Below are 19,789 nucleotides of genomic sequence, written 5' to 3'. Positions count from 1 at the left end.
CTCTAACCTCGCTTTGAACAGAGAAATAATTAAGAAACGATCATGAACATATCGAGCTCGGTTAACCATATATATATATCCGAGTTATCAAACTTTCATCATGGATCACTTAAATATAACCGGCCTCCGTTTTTTTTTGGAATCTTTTATTAGGTCCTTTGATAGATCCTATATTTTTTATGCATTTATACATCATGACTTAATTTTACACTTGTTAAAATTGCGAAAGGCGAAAAAAATAATTGAAATAAGTAAAGCTATACGTAAAATACATTTTAAAACCGCATTGACTTGCAAACAATCAATATATGTAGTAGTTGGCAGCTAGCTAGTACGTAGAAATTAATCAAAAAATATATGAAATCAGAAAACACTTCATAATGAAATGCTAACATTTGTAGTTGACTTTTAAGTTTATAGCTATTAAATATTGATACAACTACACTTGTCACTCTATGATGTCAAATTTGTAGTTTGACCAAATAATGTCCCGTGCATGCTTCCATTTTGAAATGGAATCAAAAAATTTGAGGAGTTGGAACAACCAACAAAAACAAAAGTAATGTTTTATAATGGCAAGCAAGATTATAAATTAACAATCATATTAAAACTCCAAAGGTTGTTCTTTGTTAATGTTGAAGCATCACCTTTAGCCAATATTATGCTGCTCGATCTTATACCTGGAGTCCACGTGTTATAAGAGACATAAATTATTAGTGTAAGCAATATAAGGTAAGATATGTAGTAATACGTGTTTTTATGCAAACGATATGATATATCTACAAACAAGTAATTAGATGGGGGAGGCCGGTTCGAGTAATTTGAGAATATAATGGAGACTTTTTATTTTAATTCAAATCAACGTGATCTAGCTAAGATAATACAAATGCATGCGGACAAAGAGATGAGGTTTGGACGCCGGTTCGAGTAATTTGAGAATATAATGGAGACTTTTTATTTTAATTCAAATCAACGTGATCTAGCTAAGATAATACAAATGCATGCGGACAGAGAGATGAGGTTTGGACAAAGAGACGAGGTTTGCTTTCGAGAGTCCTGGTTTCCAGACATACGTATAATTTATGAGTAAGAGTAGGATAAAATGTCGTTGAAATATATATATATATATATATAGCCAAAAGATAAAATGAGAACCACCAATTTGTCGAGAACTGTGAGAACTAATATTTAATTAAAATGAGTAAGGATAGTATGGTAATTTAATAAATACAATAATTTATTTATAAAATGGAAACAAGAACCATCCATGAATCTCTCCTCGAGTTAATATTAATTGCTCAACAGTTACCTGAAAATTCTCCCTTTTTATTAGATTATTTTCATGAACTCATATTATACATCAACAGGATTTATCAAAGATTTATTATCGATTTTATTTAAAAAGAGAGGGAATATAATAATGATATTATAATTTACACGAAAGAAGAAATTGGATTAGATGCAATCTATGAATCGATTGTTGGTCTTCAATATCATGAGATGGTTGAAGGTTACCACACTTACATTCAGTTCATTTTGTTTTTATATTTGTAATGTAATTCAAAATCAGTAACCATTTTCTATTATAATATGATATATTTTATATTCATACAAAGACTTTGATTATGAGGCATTTGTTATTACAATTATCTTGAATAAACGAATGAATAAATTATCTTGTTTTTATTTTAACCGTATAAATAATCTAGCCATATAATTAGAGGAAGGAACATAGGCAGCCATATTTGTGCCTCGTATTCCTATTGCTTTGTTAATTCAAGTGACTTTATTTTCTTTTGTATACCATTTGCTATGTTTGTTAGATGAGCATTCTAGCTCAATTCCTGATTCAAATGGTAGTACCGGAGATGAAACACAAAACGAGACCTGGTTTTTTAGATGTTTGATGTGCCTGAATAGCTTAAACCTGTTGACGTATCGATATGGGCTAATCCAAATGACGCGTTTGTCATGTATCAGAGATATGCGGAGTTGATGTACACAGAGGTTCTGAAAAGAAAATGAACAGTAGTACTATGTTGCACAAGTATTATAGATGCCATAAAGCAAGTTTGCCAAAGAATAAGAATGCTATTTGTTAGTTATGTTATCCATTAGTTATTTTCGCAACCATGGTTGCCTCCTTTGAAAGTCATATTTTCCTAAGACAATATGTTCTGTTTTATTCTTTTGGATGTTGGTTATTTATGTGATGAAGTTTGCTTCTTTCGGTAGTTAATTGATGTCATGAAAGATTTTAAGCTGCTCTAGGTTGTAAATGTGTGTTTATATCGAAATATGGACACATGTGTGGTCCAATGTACAAATTGGTATGTGAATTGGTTCACATGTGTTTGTGTGGTATATGTGTGTTATGACTCTTTATGTATGAGGCTAGAATTTTACGAGTATCATGTGTGTTTTGTTTTAGCCTAAACAGATTTTACGAGTATCATGTGTGTTTTGTTTTAGCCTAAGCAGATTTTACGAGTATCATGTGTGTTTTGTTTTAGCCTAAACATACATATACCACATTGTAACACATTTATGTAAATGAGTTATAACTTTGTTTCCCTTGGCGTAGATGAATATAGTCACCAAAATTTTTTGTGTGACTTGTTAAATACTGCACATGCGTCAGACTGGTCTTAAAATGAAAAGGGAATCAGTGGATGAGAAGCATATAACCAAAGATTAGAAAAAAATCATGGTACATGGAAAATAAACATTGGTCAATAAAAAGGCATGCATATATTGGCTCAAAATGGATGCTAACGAGTATTATTGACAGAATGAAATATCAAATCAACTCAGAATTTGTTGTAAAGAAATCACAAAAAGCTTGATAATTAGGAGAGTTTAGCAGGAATACAATTGTGAATAAAAGTAATATGACACAAAAACCTTGAAATGTAAATAATAATGACACAATAGGAAAGCGAATGTGAACGGAAAAGTCTCATGCTGAATGTGCATTTGAGTCTAATGTCCTTCATTCTTTTTCATTTTTTTTGCTGCAACTCGAGTCTCATTTTCGTCTTTAACATAATAGGATCAGATCTAGGGAGAGCAGATAATATTGATTGATAATGTTGATTCTCATGGTTTGTTAACCTCGTCTACAAAATCGGAAAACATAACGGGATCATGTCATAGCCTACTTAAACACAATTTGATGTTTAAAATTGCTTAGCTACTAATGTGTTCTACCTCAGCTTGCTTGCTAACATATCTATGATGTTTTTCAGACATATGAAGTGGGAATACATTTTTCCTCCAACAACCCATAATGTATTGGTCTCGTATCATTTCCATGTCTTTCTTCTTCGTCACGCAATATATGTAGGCACAAGTATACATGGAGTCCAAATTGGTTGCAACCACAAACTACGGATCCATCGTCCCTGTTTCAAATACCCTAATAACTACAAATCAACAACAGGGAATAGGATGTTTATTAACAAAAGCTCATGTAATCTAATCCAAAATATAAGTGTATATTAATAGACTAATTTACCTTAAAACCAAATTGAGATTTGGAAACTTTAAGTAAATGCTTGACCATGTAAACTTCGTTCACAATATCTGACTCGACAAATTCATATGAGTATGCCCACGCACCCTTGTAAATCTCCTTTTGAACTGATATTGCGAATGTAGACATTACAAGAATACACCTAATTGGTTATGTTGTTGATCATAATTTGTGATCCACGAACTGCAGGCATAACACATTTCTACAATGAACCACACACATGACCATATCCCAAAGAACCACACATTTGTACACCAAACCACACATATCGCCATATCTCATGATACATGTGTACAACTAAACTCACATTTGTACAATTTTGGTCACATGTGTATACCTCAAGCCACATATGAACAATTGATGTACACATATTAATAACTAGTATTATATCGTAATAAGAAGAAACCTCACTCAAACCTACATAGTAACACACGTGTATTCGAACCTGGAGCACAGAATCTTATTTTTTACCATGCCTCCATGAGCATGTGAGCAGATTAATACATGTAACAGTGCATTGATCCCTGTATCTATGAACACGCAAACAAGGATAGACTACGTCAAAACACATAACACTTATTCATACATCTATAGATGGCATACTATATTACTAAATCAAAGATCAAAAAATCTAACAATTCAAATCTAAATATTATTGAACAGCCACTTAACAATTTATGAACCCTCATTTCTTCCCCCAAAAACTTTGTAAAACTTAATCTATTATTCCCATACAGAATATAACTAAAACACACGATATCTTATTATGTACCACGCACACATATGAACTCATTCTAAGAAACAAGAAAAAACCTAAATTTACTACTGTATAGAGAATGGTTTTATCCCTTACTCGGAAACATGTGTCCAGTCTTATTAGATTACCAAAAAAATAAGCCAACCTATCCACGAACACATATTATCAAGATACATTTACAATAGACTAAACATACTATTAATTTTATTAAATATGTTTCCATATCTATTAGGGTATTGAAACCTAAAAAACCTAAATACACATGTTATCACTTTACAAAAACACATATCAATTTATATTATATGAATTCTACAGGAATATGTTTACCATAAATATTATGATAAAAACATTAGGAAAACATACACACATTTGTGTCACTCACAATAACCCAATATACAATTAAATCAAATGACAAAACCTTTAGTAGTTTTAACGAAAGTACCTTCATCGGATCCACCGGTTAAATCTATAGCCGTTTTCTCAGTATTGGTGTAGTTGCTAAATGACTTCACCATCATTATCCTTTCACTTCTTCGGACTGCCACAGAAAACTAAAAGAACAAAAACCCAATAAGGTCTTAATCGAAATAACACATATACACCACCACTTATATACAAAAAAAAAACCTCACAGGAAAAAGGGTTACAAATTACCGTTATTCATTCTAATAAGGGATGAAAAACCTATTATTTATACTATCAATTGATCCCGGAATAGTAGTCGCGTACACATGCACCGTGGATTTTTGCATTTTTCATTGATCTTCGATTTGTATAGGATCTTCATAGATTAGGTTTTAGAGGGGGAGAAATTCCTGGCGATTTTTATTCGACGGGTGGGAAAGAAAATGCGCCTCTTTTGTTATTTTTTATTATTTAAATTAGTTTCTCTTTTTTAATCCCATAAATACCCTTCCGCGTGATTTTGTATAAACCTGGTTACATTTATTTACAAAATTACCATTGATTATTATTAACCCTTGATTAACTTGATCTAATGGACTAAATTGGTTCTCGCAGTTCTCGACCTTTTGTTGGTTCTCACTATAATTGGCCTCTCTCTCTCTCTCTCTCTATATATATATATATATATATATAGGTAACAGTGAGAACAGTCTTAAAATAAGAACGGTAAGAACACTTAAAAAACATCATTTTGATACATTAAAAATCCATATAACTAACATAGTGCATAACTAATTATCATTATTTAAGTGTTTAACAACACATTGATCCGTCAGAATCGAAAAAATCACGTTTTTTGTTGATGCATCATTTTGAAGAATATGCATCCAAGATGGATGCACAAAACAAAAAACATGATTTTCTTGATTTTGAAATGCCAATGTGTTGTTATACACTTAAATAATGACAATTAGTTAAGCACTATGTTAGTTTTATGGACTTTCAATGCATCAAAATGATGTTTTTTAAGTGTTCTCACCGTTTTTATTTTGAAACTATACTTATTTTAAAACTATTCTTACCGTTCTTATATATATATATATATATATATTCGAGTAACCTAGCTAGGAAAGGTGAACCTTTGAGTACTCAGATATCACTAAGGTATTTTGTGACTGTTTTCAAACCTTTTTTTTTGTCATCTTGAAATGTTTATCTAGTCAGGTTTAAACCTAATAATTGCAAGAAATCCTTTATTAACACGGATCCCTATTTATATATTTCACGATTAATACATTTGACTAAATCCAACAAAATCACTAAGACTGTTTGTAAAAAAAAATAATATTAAAACGTCTAACAATCGACTAGGTGCTAATTAGGTCTGCTCAGTGATCTTTATATACAAATGTATACACAGAATCAGAATTCTAAGGATAAATTTGCTTGAATCCTGACAAAATTGTTACCAAGTTACAATACTTTAAATGTAGAGAAACTGACGCGTGAACTAGCTAGGGACTCGAAAATTTGGAGAAATTGGCCAGATGCCAAAGTATATAATCTATCTAAATGCTTTGTAAAGTGAAGTTTTAACCTGATACGCTTATTGATTTCTGAATCATATAGCCCATTTCTACAATCTATCCACGTAATTAACCTAGTATATATTTTGATAAAATAAGTTTATCAGTTTTACAAAAATAGAAATGATTCAAAAACCTTATCCAAACCCAAATGCCTATAAGTAACAAGAAAAATCCAAAAAATTCAATAAAATAAAGAGACTGTATTATGGTCACGTAACCATACCGACTAGAATACATACAAAGTTACAAACTACCAAAATTGTAGTAAATGATAATAATATAAGTGGAAAATTCATAACTTCCTGACATGCATGTTAAAACCCAAGAATAAAAGGTACAGCTAGCTAGAGATGAACACAGTACTATTTCTTCGTGACATTACATATTTATTGAGATGTCTTTTTTTTTTTACTTAAAACTAGACAGACTCATATTATAATATATATATTAAAAACAAAGTCTCGCAAAACGTGTAAAGAATAGTATATTTTTAATTTTATTTAATTTTTATCACATAAGTTTCAATTTTTTCATTTTTAACACTAAACTATAATACTTTCTTAGTAAACTTTTTGTTCTATTTATCTTCACCACAAAATTTTCAATCTCTATACTTTTAACACTAAATTATAATATTTTTTAGTAATAGTATATTTTTTATTCTTTTTACTTTAAATACGGAAGTTTTAATCTTTACACTTTTAGCATTAAACTATAATACTTTTTAGTAAAATTTATATTCTTTTTATTTTCAACACAAAACTTTCAATCTTTACACTTTCAGCACTAAACTATAATATTTTTTAGTAAACTTTGTATTCTTTTTATTTTCACCACAATATTTTAACTCTTTACACTTTTAGCACTAAACTTTCATAGTTTTTAATTTTCTTTTATTTTAAGGTACGGGGAAGCGTGTATAGAATAATATACTTTTTATTTTATTTTTTACTTTCACCACAATAGTTTCACTCTTTACACTTTTAGAACAAAACTTTTATAATTCTTAGTAAACTTTTTAATCTTTTAATTTTCACCACAATATCTTAACTCCTTACACTTTTACTACTAAATTTTTCTACTATTTGATAATCTTTAATTTTAACTACAACATTTTAACCTCTTACACTTTTGCAACAAACTTTTTAGCACATATACTAAAAAGAAATGCACGGGAAAACTTATACAGAATAATAAACTTTCTATTCATTTTATTTTCACCACAACATTTAAGTCTCTTACACTTTTAACACTAAACTTTTACGCGAACGACTTTTATTTTCACACAAAATTTTACAGTTCATTTTTAACTGACAAATGTCAGTTTTTAATAATATGAATAATACATGTTTTCTTCAAAAAATTTATGACACATTATCTCTTGAATAATATTTTTTATTAAATCATTAACAAATGTAACTTCTTCCGGGGCAACGCCCCGGTAACATATCTCGTTTCTATGAAAGGCAAATTTGGATCAATAATGACAGCCCACTAATACATCATTTTCTCACTATTGGGAGGAAACCCATCATAGATGAGAAAGAATTCCTATCTTAACTTAGAAAGCCCCAATAATTTGTTCCATAAGAAACTTGAGCCTACGAGCTCCTAACTTATTATTGAGGTCATTTAATTAGTGTCTCAACTCAGCCATTTAGCTTTTAGACCGAGGGTCATTAGCACAGACTCGTATAAATAGAACAGAAGTTTGGCCAGGTTATTTTAAACAATTACTATTTTATAAAGCTTTATAATGAAGAAATGAATATGTCTTGAATTTTGGAACTAGCATTTATTTAGTAGGACTTTTTGATAAATGAATATTACTATTGATACCAACTTTTATAGTGAGATTCGTTGAAGGTTCCTTTATGTATCTTATTCTGTAACAAAAAAAAAAAAGGCATATATGCAGATCCCTTATATGTAGAACTGGCAACAAAAAAACATTTATTTCACCCTTGGATATTAAATGTCTTTTATAAAGCTAGCTTCAGTCGTTGGTGTGATGGGTACGACAACATCCACGTACACCACGACATGTTGATGGTCCTTTCTGCATGTGGCTTTTTTTGAAGAGAACTTTTTAATTATTTAGTTTGATCATTTTGAGTATTTAGGAAATGTGATCTAATGTGACAATATGACATAATATAACTGCTGTATCCATGTTCTTAAAAAGATCATGTAAACTAACTGTATTAGGCACATATGTACTTTGACTAAAATAGATGATTTTGCGAACTATTTCGTTTTTGGATCAATGTTTAGGTAAATCATGACTGAATGTAACTAACCAAATTGTGTAATGATGTAAAATGCTTGGAGCTTGGAAGTTAGATTTTAATTACCTTTTAACCACAAATGAGGGAAGTCAAATATACAGTTTGTATCAATTGTCTTGCATTAGTAAACCTGCTCTTTGGAAGGCTACTTTCTTTTGGAATTTTTCTTGTTTGCAGGTTCGTTTTATCTGCGTTAATTTCAATCAATGCTTAAGTTATAATACGAGTTTGCTTTATAATGGGTTAATGTTATGACAACAAACGAGTTTGAAATGCTTATACTTTCATGAGCAAAATGAGGGAGAAGCCCATATGCTTAACATCAGGTTCGTTTTGTGTAATGTTATTCGATCAACTTCGATCTCTAATCTCTATCTTGTTTTATCAATAAGGAGACCAAGAAACTCGGATACAAACCTATTATGTTCTAGAACTCAAAACTTAAGAAAATCTGCATAATCCTCAATTCCTCATTCACCCATGACCCAACAGTACAACTAGAGAAAAGTTGCAACACTTAATACCATTCATCCTGATGGCGATGGGTACCAAGTCCATGCCAAATCACAATATTACCGATGCATGACAACAAAATGTACAATATTTCCTGCATATGAGGCAAAAAACAATCTTTTCCTTAAAAATACAGAAACTCCTCTCCCAGTAATTAGATGTAAAAACAAACAGATCAATTTAATAATACACAAACGCTAGAACAATAAAATGCAAATCTTTACTTGGGAGGGTCAGCTATGCCACATTGCAACATAACGTGAAGCCAGCACGGAACCCCCTCAAAACAAACAGCCAACACATGCTTCATTTGAATCTGTATTTATCTTCTCGAAAAGAGCTTCTTGGAGCATGAAAACTAAGCTTGTGATATATAGAGTTTGTCTTATGAGAACAAATCACTAAATAAATTAGGATTCTGGCTTGTCGGGTTTACACCCATCTGTCTCACAAGTGCATCCTTGTCCAAAGCATCTTTCAAGCTCGGACCCTTGGTCAAGGATGCTGTTCTGTTGCTTGGGTTCACTGAACCGTTCAGATTCTCATTCTGGTTTTGGTTCTGGTTTTGACCATTTGTAGGTGCATCTGAATAAAGTGACATAAGATCAGCTCCATTAGAAGTAGTAGCAACATTACCATCTTGGCTCACATCAAGAAGACCTTCCAGTTGTTGGAATGGATCCACGACAGATGGATAGCTACTGGATGCACCAGTTGGTTCATCACCCAAATCAAGCAAGTCAGGCGGAGGTGGCTGAACCACTGTGGTGGTGGTTGTGGTTGTGGGTCTCACTTTATCTTCAACATTATTAGTCGATCGTGAACCCTTGCTGTGAGCAGCAGCACTACCAGAATGCTTCCTTTCGGATCTTGAAGTTGTACCTCCGAAAAGTGAAGCAGCAAGTTTTTGCTTTTCTTCAGAGACCTCAACTTGTGGCTGCCTCGGTTCACGTGATTTAGATATAACAGTATCAGTTTGTGTTGCACCATTAACCGAGGTCCTATGGGACTCAAAGTTTGAGGAAGATGAGGATGCACCAGATGAGTATGCAGGCTTGCCCCACTTCTTTTGAACCCCATCAAGCCGTAACTTTAGTCCAGTTGAGCTAGAATCAGAAACCGATGACAAGGTGGGCTGAACCGATGGTTGATAAGAAGGCTCGGGTATATGTGCATGTACAGGTACAAGTTCAGTTGGATAAGTAACTGCTGATGGTATCTTTGCAGGTACAACAGGTTTTGGAACCTCGTAGGCCTCAAACCTAAGAGAATGAGCAGGTGATTCGTACGGGTTATGATTCCCAATGTTGCTGATATTTAGAGTTCCGGACCGTTGACTCTCAGGGATATAAGGTTCAGCCCCCTCCTCTAATGACTTTTGGACATAGCTATTGAGAAATGAAAGACTCTTATCAATCTGCACGGAAACAAATTCTTTGACAGTATCAGCATTCTAATCAAGTATTCAACATAAAAAGGCAACTTAGAACTTGAATATCAGGAGCTTCGAAAGAACAGTTGATATGCACAAAAGATGACCTCAATGTCTTCACAGCTTGCATCTAATGGCAGTATATTCTCTATGGCATTAGCATCAAGATTAAGAATTGCTTGGAATTCATATGCACGTTGCTGGAGATCAGATGAATGAGAGGCAGACAATTCTTCAAGCAACGATTGGCACTGCAACAATTACAGAAACAAAATGTATCTTGGAAACTAGAACAGCCAAAGATAATAGACACAGTTGTGAAATAAATCCAAAACAGCAAAAAAAAAAAAAAAAAGAAAAAAGAAAAATGATACTTGCCTCTGGTAACAAACTGAATTTTCTTCTAGCTGCTTTTTCAAAAGAATATACTTTCATAAGTGCTGTCACTGCATATGCCTATGAAGAAGCGACATTAGTTCGCATAACATAAAAAAAACAAGCAATTGAAAAATTTTTAAAAATTTTATGCAATAAACCAAGTATATCAAAGATTACATTAGAAGATGTGAATTTTACAACTGGTGGTCTTACATAAAGTTTATGAGAATACCTTAACTATGTCATCACTCGAATGTGCCTCTGCGACATCACATAACTTGCCACTGATGTAAGAAGCAGAATACTTGCCATCTGCAGTTCCATATTCACCCAACACCCAACATATCACCTGCTCACAATGCTTAACATATAAGATCTAGAAAAAACAAAACACAGAATGGACCTTTATGTATCCCATGACATACCTGCACAAATGCAGATGGAAGTTTTGGCTCATCAACTAATTTTAGGTATGATTCCACCTGCATCCAAGATGCAAAAAGTTCAAATTATATAACAAAACAGAAGCCTTACCAAAAAAAAAAATATTGCGTATTAGAAAGCTAAAAGTGACAAACAGCACAGGTTGGGTAGAAGCTCAAAACGGGTTCATGTCAAAATCGGCTTTTTCCCACAGGTCGAAGAAGGTTAGCCAGCCAATTTTTTGTCCAGACTTCTTTAACTGTAGTTAGAGTGTCGACTATAATTGCAAAGATGCTAGTATCTGAATGATGATCTTTTTAATGCATTAAAAATACACTTTAGGCAATTTCCCACCCGTTTGGCCACATGTCCCTCAAAATTAATATTTACCCATTTCACAAGTTCAGGGTAGAACATAACCCACAGTGACCTATTTATAAGTAACCGGTTTGAAACTAAAGCTTCTACTTATGCCCATAATTTAAATAAAAAATCATGTATAGAGCAGCTGAAAAGATAAAAGTATACAGTTGTCAGTTAACTCAAGAAATACATACAGCGGATGATCTCAACTGACTATCTGCTGTATCATCATCCTCCCCAAATCCCTCTGCAATCAATCGCATCAAGTTATGTGCCACTTTAGGATTCACTAGATCCCCAGCATGCTGAAAGACTTTGTTCATGGTCTGTAAAGTCAGAAAGTAGACAGGAGAATGAAAATTATTTTCTGCTAAGAAGACAGAAAATTTTATGATAAAATTAATGTATAGTGTGTATAAACCTGGATGAACCAATGGTTACTGGGAGCAAATTGCTCAGCAAGCTCCACACATCTAGATGCTGTCTCAGTTTTGTAATGACTATCATTGATATTAATCATGTAATCAATCATGCGGTCTACTATCACTTCCACATTTGAGGATTTTGTCATTTTATATAGCAGCTCAAATGTTTTCCTCTTTAATGTGTCATCAGGGTCCTGTATCAACAAGTGGATGAGAACTCCACATGACATAAAAAGAGTACTCGACTCAAATACATATGTGAAAGTAGAAAGTACCAAATCAACTTACCTCTAAGCAGTCAATTACAGCGAGTTGGTGTTGCTCAGCAATATCTGGGCTTATTCTTATCAATCGACCAAGAGCATCTATCCCCATATACTTCAAATTGTGACTATCACTCTACAAATTTACAATTAATAAGCCATTAAGACTTGACATATAGTACCACTTTTTCAAAGTACATAAGTTTAGAAACTTTGCAACACCTTCAAAAATTTAGAGATTGCATCAGCAGCTGTTTCCAATAACTTAGGGCTCGACTGTATGGAAGAGATACAACAAATGCATTCATAAAGAATGGCATTTCCTATGTTACTGGATGTGTCACTCTTCCTCATGATGTCCCCGATGACAGTATACATCTGCTCACTGGACTTTTTGTCACCACTACCGAGTAATGCCAGGATTTTTAGCAACTTAATCTGTGCATATTAAAAAGAGATACAAATGATGTCAGCAATGAAAAAGAATGTCCAAAGTATTCGAACTTGAGGTAAGAATATCATGGTCAAATCAGTAGTAACTTTTAACATAAATTTTCTTTTATAGAATATACATGCTCTTACTTTCGATTTATCTTCTCATTAAAACTTTAGATTGAAACAGATGCAGTCATTTTCACTGTGTAGCTCATACAGTCATACATAAGTATAATGACTTAAGAACGACTGCATAGAGCTACATTATAACCTTTTTATTTCAGGCAAAACGTTCAAATCTATAGCCACCAACTATTTACACCAATTGTTCCATATGAGACTCAAACCCACAACCATATAACAGAGTGTTTACATAACTATCTTTAATGATATTGGCATAACATATAAACACCAATTGTAAGTTAGGGTAATGAGAATTATTTTGCCAAGGTCGGTCAGAAGGCGTATTCTTAGTATTTTGTAATCTATGTTGGGCTAAAAAAAATTAAGCCTTTCGTAGACAAGTTAACTGAACTTGAACCCAAAATGGAAATACAGCTTTCTTTTGGCACTTTTTATCGGCTGAGGAAAATCAAAAGAAGTAAAGAGTTGGATGATATTTAAGATGTACGCCTTTTACTTTGATCTAAGTATAAACTTAGAAAGAAACAGAAATAAGTCAAATCATGCCCTGCATATATGTATCTTGCTATAAAACATAGAAAAGAAATCAAAGTTGTAATCTGAATGCCCAGCGATACACGAAACGAAGACATTGGAGGTTAGTGTATGTTGAACAGGGAATGTAGGAAAAGGAAACATGGATATGAGTGAATAAGACGTATAGTGTAAAGATCGAAGTATGTTTGATTTTGGGTGCCAACTCAAACTCCCAGGTGAGTTTCACAAGTACTTTAATAATGACTTTTTTTTCTAGGATATACAGGTCGTCACTATGCTCATATCTATGTTGTGCCTGGCTTAGTAAATGTACAAACTTTCTGAAATTTTTCTATGTAGTGTTTGATTTAAAAAGCTAGAACACTTTTAGAAAGCATAAGAAAATCAAAAAAATAGTACGGCTTGTGGTGGTAGAAGTAGTTCATTCACGTTCACAGAATCTGTAAATTTGCATATAAGCCAGTTTAATACGCAGCATGACACAAACTGAACAGAATGGGAGTCAGTTCCTGACCATGGCAAAAACAGGGACATGGCAAAAACAGAAACATAAATGAGTACAGCATGCATGTGTCTACAAATAGAAAGCCAAACTGTAAGACATCTCACAATTCAGTTAAATGGACATGAAGCAAACATCTTTACTCCTAATCTAACAAAAAAAAAAATGGAAAGCTAATTTCCTTCAACTGACACTTTGTACCTCACTACCTCTTCTTCTGCAAACTTTTAGTCATCCCTACTAACCCTACTAGCCTAGTTACAAACACAAAAGTATGACTGGGGATTTTAACACATAGATGCAAGTACAATCTTAGAATACTGACTTTCTATGTTACAAGAATATCTGGTGTTAACTGGATACCACGATTTAGAATATCCAGATATTGAGTATCCAGTGGTATGTTATCTGTGTACATAGAGAAAACTAAAGCCAACCTTAATAAAAACAAATAAGTTATTCATGATTCATACGTTGAAGACGCAAGGTAATTACACTACAATTTAAATTCTTGCTTTTAGTTTACTTAATATGCCCAAATTGGGCAGTTAGTCCAGACTATTAGGAAAATTATTTGCTTTGTTGCCTTGTTTTTCACAAAGAAGATAAGTGTTAAAGTTATTTTCTATCTCTGACTTTACTTCTACTTTTGCAAGCATTTAAAATGATTCCTTTCTACGTGAGAAAGGAACTGCCTTGTTTTCCTACTATGCATATTGCATCCCATTCTTATTTCCTCACACAACACTACTTTTACTAAAAAGAATTGATAATAATAACAATAATATATAAAAGTAATAGCTACAACAGTAACAACACTACTTTCTCAAAGAAAAGTAATTATGATAATGACAATCACTCAAATGAGATTTGTTAGCAACTAGCAGCATAACTCTAGTATGCATAACACCCTCTAGTAACATTGCATTAATTATATCAAGGAATTATCTTTTAATTTTCTGTTCTTTTAACATGTTTTCCATAAAAAGATTGAAATCTTTTGAATAAACTTATAAAATTAAAAATTTTAATAAGATGCTCAAAGACACCCTACACTACTTAATACCGTAACATATAAACCTAATTTAAAAACTAAATTTCTTCACAAGGTTTATGTAACAGAAATAAACTGTTAAAAGGGAGAAAACAATACACCCACGACCTAATCAGAAAGTCAAAGATGTGATCAGGTTTGCACTTTGCACCAACCAGGGTGCCTTACTCAACTCAAACATCGACCTTTGAACACGCAACTAGAACATGAGATGGAAAATAATGTTTGGCCATTGATCAAATGTCTAAGATAACCCTTAATTAAAACAAAAGTAACAGATCTTTGTAGAATAAAAATACAAGTTAGTAATTTCATGTAGTTATTTTCAGTAGGAAAAAAAGTTGACAATATCTGAAAACGTACCAATAGGAAAACTTTACATTCCGCATAAAAAGAAAATGTTGCATATTTCCAAAATAGATCTAAGAGGTTTATAAGGTATCTAAATATACAATGCTCGAAGCACATACCTGTATGAAAGGAGCAGGTGTCTGATGATAGTCATAACTTTTTGGCAATCTGCGCTCTGCAACTTGTTTGAGAATGTTCACAAAGCTTGCAACTAAATCCTTGTATGGATTTACATCTATCGTTATGAGGTCATGTAGAGGGCAAAGTGTAGCACCCATCACACCAGGGTCATTATCAGAGAGTTTCTGCAAAATAGAAAATGCACACGTGATCAGAAAGTCATGTGATCATCATAACACAGGTTCTCAAGATTAAAAGGAAGATGAAAAATGTGCATAACAGTATAACACTTCACATAAATCATTTAAATGGATTGACAGACATCCGTCATACTCATTTCTATATGAAAATAAATCATCAACAAAGGTCACACATTTGATAACGTATGAGCTAAGATACGATGACCGTACTTCCTAAAATGCTCAACACTATTTTTACAGAAACAAAGTGACAGATATAACAGCCTGCATGGTATGCAGATACCTCCCAAAATTCTTACAATTTGGTTTCCTCAATTGATTTATTTAATGACCAAGGATGTGATATGGTAAAGCGGTTACAGTGTCCCGTTGATATTTTAAAGTTATTTAAATAGTTGTAGTTCGGTATTTGCAAAATCAAGACAATTCTCATTTTGTTTTTTACCTCCACAAATAATTTCAATTGTTAATGCTAACTGCATTCCCCTCTCCAAGCAAGCCTGCTTCATTTTTTGAAACAAACTGACCATAAAACGACAAACTAACTAATTAATGTGTGGCATATAATAAAGAGCCGTGTTTTTAAAAGTATTCCGCTTATAACGTTTATTATAGGGTGTTGCATACTTTCAAATCATTTTATAAGCATACTTAATTTTCAATTCATTGATACTGTATGTATCAGCTAATTTATATTTTTGCTAGCGTAACAGCCATATAAGTTCCCACGCCATCAAAACTGAAACCACATCCCTGACTCACATATACAAGTCGATATAAATTAATAGTTTGATACACAAAACATAACAAGTTCGCCGTATAAGATTACTCAATTATCAAAACATAACAAGTTGGATAAACTCGAAAACACTTCGCCCTATAACATTACTCAATTATCAAAAGATCTTCCCTAACACGAAAATCTTTAACATACATATCCTACTTTGAAAATTATGCACACAATACCAAATTAATTCAAAATCTCGAAACATACTAGAGATTTTCGCAACCTACTCTACAAACAACAATGCAGGTAAAATCATCATACAGCAAAAAAGGTAGCTGAAAAAAGCACAAACCTTGCGAAAATGCGACAAAAGATGATTAACGGACGACGGAGACTTGTGATAAAAGCTATGCAAAACCATAACAGCCTTTTTCCTAACACCCTCTTTAGGATGACCCAACAAGTCAACAACTTGATTAATAACAGCAGGAATAGTCTCTTCATTAATCAACTTACAACACGCATTCAAAGCGGCACAAACCACTAAATAATTATCCGATTTCAAATCTTTTTGAATGGTATTAACAATCAAGATAATCAAGTCATGATCTTCATTCAAGAAAAGAGTAACAGCCAAATACCCAGTTCGTTTAAGGAGCAAAGAATCATCATGGGTCATTTTAACAGCATGAATGTACCCGAAAGACGAGTCGTGGCCCAACATTTCGATGTAGACTAAACGAATGATGTATTCTTTGAGTTTGCGTTTTGGGATGTCGGGTTGGTTGATGTTTTTTTTTAAGGTTTGGATTTCGTGGGTTATGATCCGGTCTTCTTCGGATTTGGATCGGGCTTCGCCGATTGATTTGATAAGGTCGAGAAATTCTTTGGATTGATGGAATCCGCCTTGCGAACTCATTGCTAGCTCCCGCCCGATTGTTTTTAATTGCTCCATTTTTTATTTTTTTTTTGATATTTTGATGGATTTGAAATGTTTTAGGGGATTAGGGTTTTGATGATTTTTGGATCAAAGATAAAGAGTGAAAATTGGGTGAGATTTTTGGTGGATTGTGATTTGGGATGATGATTGTTGAAGAGGAAGATGGGTGTTGAAGTTCGAGAGACACGTGTGCGGCACGTGGATTGTGTGTGTAAAATACTAAAATTGTGTTTTGCTGTGATTTTGGGTTTTTTTTTTTTACTTTTACATCAACCACAGTAACATAAAAAGGTTCGATTTTTCTTATTATACTTTAGGTATTATTAACCAGTTTTAGGTAGAAGTAACGTTATTTACATTTTTAACTTTTTTCACAAACCATCTTCATTTTTGTTGAAGTATAGTATGCAAACTTGGTATCTGAAGTATGTTGTAAGAGTTTTGTAAAGTGTGTTGTGAAAGTTTTACACGTGTATAAATATATCAAGAAATCACTCATTACACTTGTCCTAAATTACAAATATACACTATAGTTAGTGAAATAAAGGAGGGGTGCTTTCTTGTCCATATAAGAAAGTCTAAGTCTTAGTTTAACGGTGTACAAATTGGGCATTGATTGATCGGTTGCGGTGAACCACGCAAGCCGGTTAAATGCGTGGGAGTGTTTGTTTGGGGCAGTAGGCTTAAAGATTAGTCTATGTGATTGTAACGATTTTTCATATAATGGAATTTTTTTTCTTTGTAATTCTGTGGTTTTTCTTCAACTTTGGAGTTTCCACGTCAAAATTTGTGTTCATATTTCTTTATTGTATTTATCTACTTTTGTCTTTTGGTACGTGATTATGGGGAACCTATGAGACCCGGATTTTTTTTCCCAACATATTATATAGATCTACAGTATATATTACGAGTATCTCTTTATACCAATTGTTTGATTAAATAAACCGACAACTCACATACAGGTTATTCGTTCCTTAATAACATGATTATGAATTGTTGATAAACTCTTGGCCCAATCCAACTGGCGCTATACAATAATTTAATATTCATTCGTCTTTAAATTCTCTCCCATTCTCCTTTGGCCCATGTATCCAATTATATTGAGAAAACCGGCCCAATCAAGTGAATGAAATGCTTATTGACTTTTCATGTAAATTGTAAAGCTGTAAAAACGAACTAGTAAGTATCACTATTTATTATAAGGCTCTTTTTCTATAAAAAATTTCATCCCTTCCTTCATCATTTTATCACATCAGGGTCATGTCATCAATTATAGACTCACTACTAGTTAACTGACATACTAGCTAATATACTTCTGCTAAAACATCTCATCACTGCCTTTATGAATGTTGTCACATTTACCACTATGTCAATGCTTATAATATAAAACACTAAGTGACAAACTCTTGCGAACAACATCTTAACTAGGGCACAGGGTAACACCACCAGACAAAAGTCAATCCCACTAGGGCATTAGCGGTGACGTCGCCTCTAATACTCTGACACTGACAGGGGGGCTGCTGATTTTTTTGCCAGATTTACCATTATAGACATGGGTGCCCGCAGTATTAGTGGCGATGTCGCCGCTAATACTCTTTCTAGTGGTGTTACCCTTTTTGACCTGGTGGTGTTACACTTTTCGAACTTTTATTTGGTTCCATCCATTTTTTCCAGCTAAGTTGTTAATAACACCAAAATACATTCATTTTATTCACTAGTTTAAACATCTTTACTTGAAATACCTATAATATTTCCTTAAAATAATTAATTTATAACATTTATTCTTAACTCCTAAAACAACTACACTACCATTTTTACATCGATTACCTACACTACTTACCGCCGCCACCTCCAACAATCGCCAACGCCAACGCCACCATGCATCAGTCACCACTATCACCGTCACCATCACTACACCGTCACGCCTTGCGGACATATGACCGGTTTATATATATATATAAAATAGACATTACAAAAAGTCATTATAATCATTGGGTTTGACATTTGGGACCCTAGCCCTCATTACTCGCATGTCACTTCACCTAAGCAACTTGAACTAATGCGCTAACTAATGAGGTTGTGTCAACTGTCAAGGGCATCAGTTTGACGAGCCAGCTAATTAAGGATATATCCACCCGATGCACGTCGTTGGCAACTGTCTAACCAGCTATAATCTCAACTTTAAACTTAGGAAAACGTTTAATACTGATTCGTTTTGCTCGTATCTCGAAAATAACTACATTGATTAATTTATAATCTTTGGAGACAGTGCCGGCTTGATAATAATGTTGGATAAGGCACGGGCCTTAGGCCCATCAACTACTAAGAGGCCTCCAAAACTTCGAACAGTTGCCCTATATCTATACGGATGTTTTTTTAGAAAGGTAATAAATTAATACTCCTAAGTT

The 19,789-nt window shown here is 33.1% G+C and overlaps 1 protein-coding gene across 1 annotated transcript; it reads right to left on the bottom strand.

The window, feature by feature from the left end:
* Nucleotides 1–9,188: 9,188 nt before the first annotated feature.
* Nucleotides 9,189–17,529, bottom strand: LOC122599648 (AP-4 complex subunit epsilon). Its single transcript, XM_043772189.1, has 11 exons — nt 16,794–17,529; nt 15,514–15,699; nt 12,594–12,809; nt 12,397–12,507; nt 12,105–12,302; nt 11,878–12,009; nt 11,323–11,379; nt 11,130–11,246; nt 10,898–10,975; nt 10,627–10,770; nt 9,189–10,504 (listed from the first exon to the last, which is right to left on the bottom strand). Exons 1-11 carry the CDS (start codon nt 17,394–17,396, stop codon nt 9,473–9,475), a joined length of 2,874 nt encoding a protein of 957 aa, XP_043628124.1. The 5' UTR covers nt 17,397–17,529; the 3' UTR covers nt 9,189–9,472.
* Between the last annotated feature and the right edge of the window lie 2,260 nt (nt 17,530–19,789).

Source organism: Erigeron canadensis, chromosome 5, assembly GCF_010389155.1.
Source record: "Erigeron canadensis isolate Cc75 chromosome 5, C_canadensis_v1, whole genome shotgun sequence".
In the NCBI taxonomy this organism is placed as follows: Eukaryota; Viridiplantae; Streptophyta; class Magnoliopsida; order Asterales; family Asteraceae; genus Erigeron; species Erigeron canadensis.
The sequence above is the reverse complement of the archived record's forward strand: the minus strand, read 5'-3'. Positions and strand labels throughout refer to the sequence as shown.

What these genes read in the sequence shown, in the direction of transcription:
- LOC122599648 (XM_043772189.1), bottom strand. Translation starts at nt 17,396, where the DNA reads ATGGAGCAATTAAAAACAATCGGGCGGGAGCTAGCAATGAGTTCGCAA. An exon ending in GTAACCATTGGTTCATCCAG is followed by an intron (nt 12,010 to 12,104) that starts GTTTATACACAC and finishes CTGACTTTACAG; the next exon opens with ACCATGAACAAAGTCTTTCA. An exon ending in CGAGTGATGACATAGTTAAG is followed by an intron (nt 10,976 to 11,129) that starts GTATTCTCATAA and finishes GCTTCTTCATAG; the next exon opens with GCATATGCAGTGACAGCACT.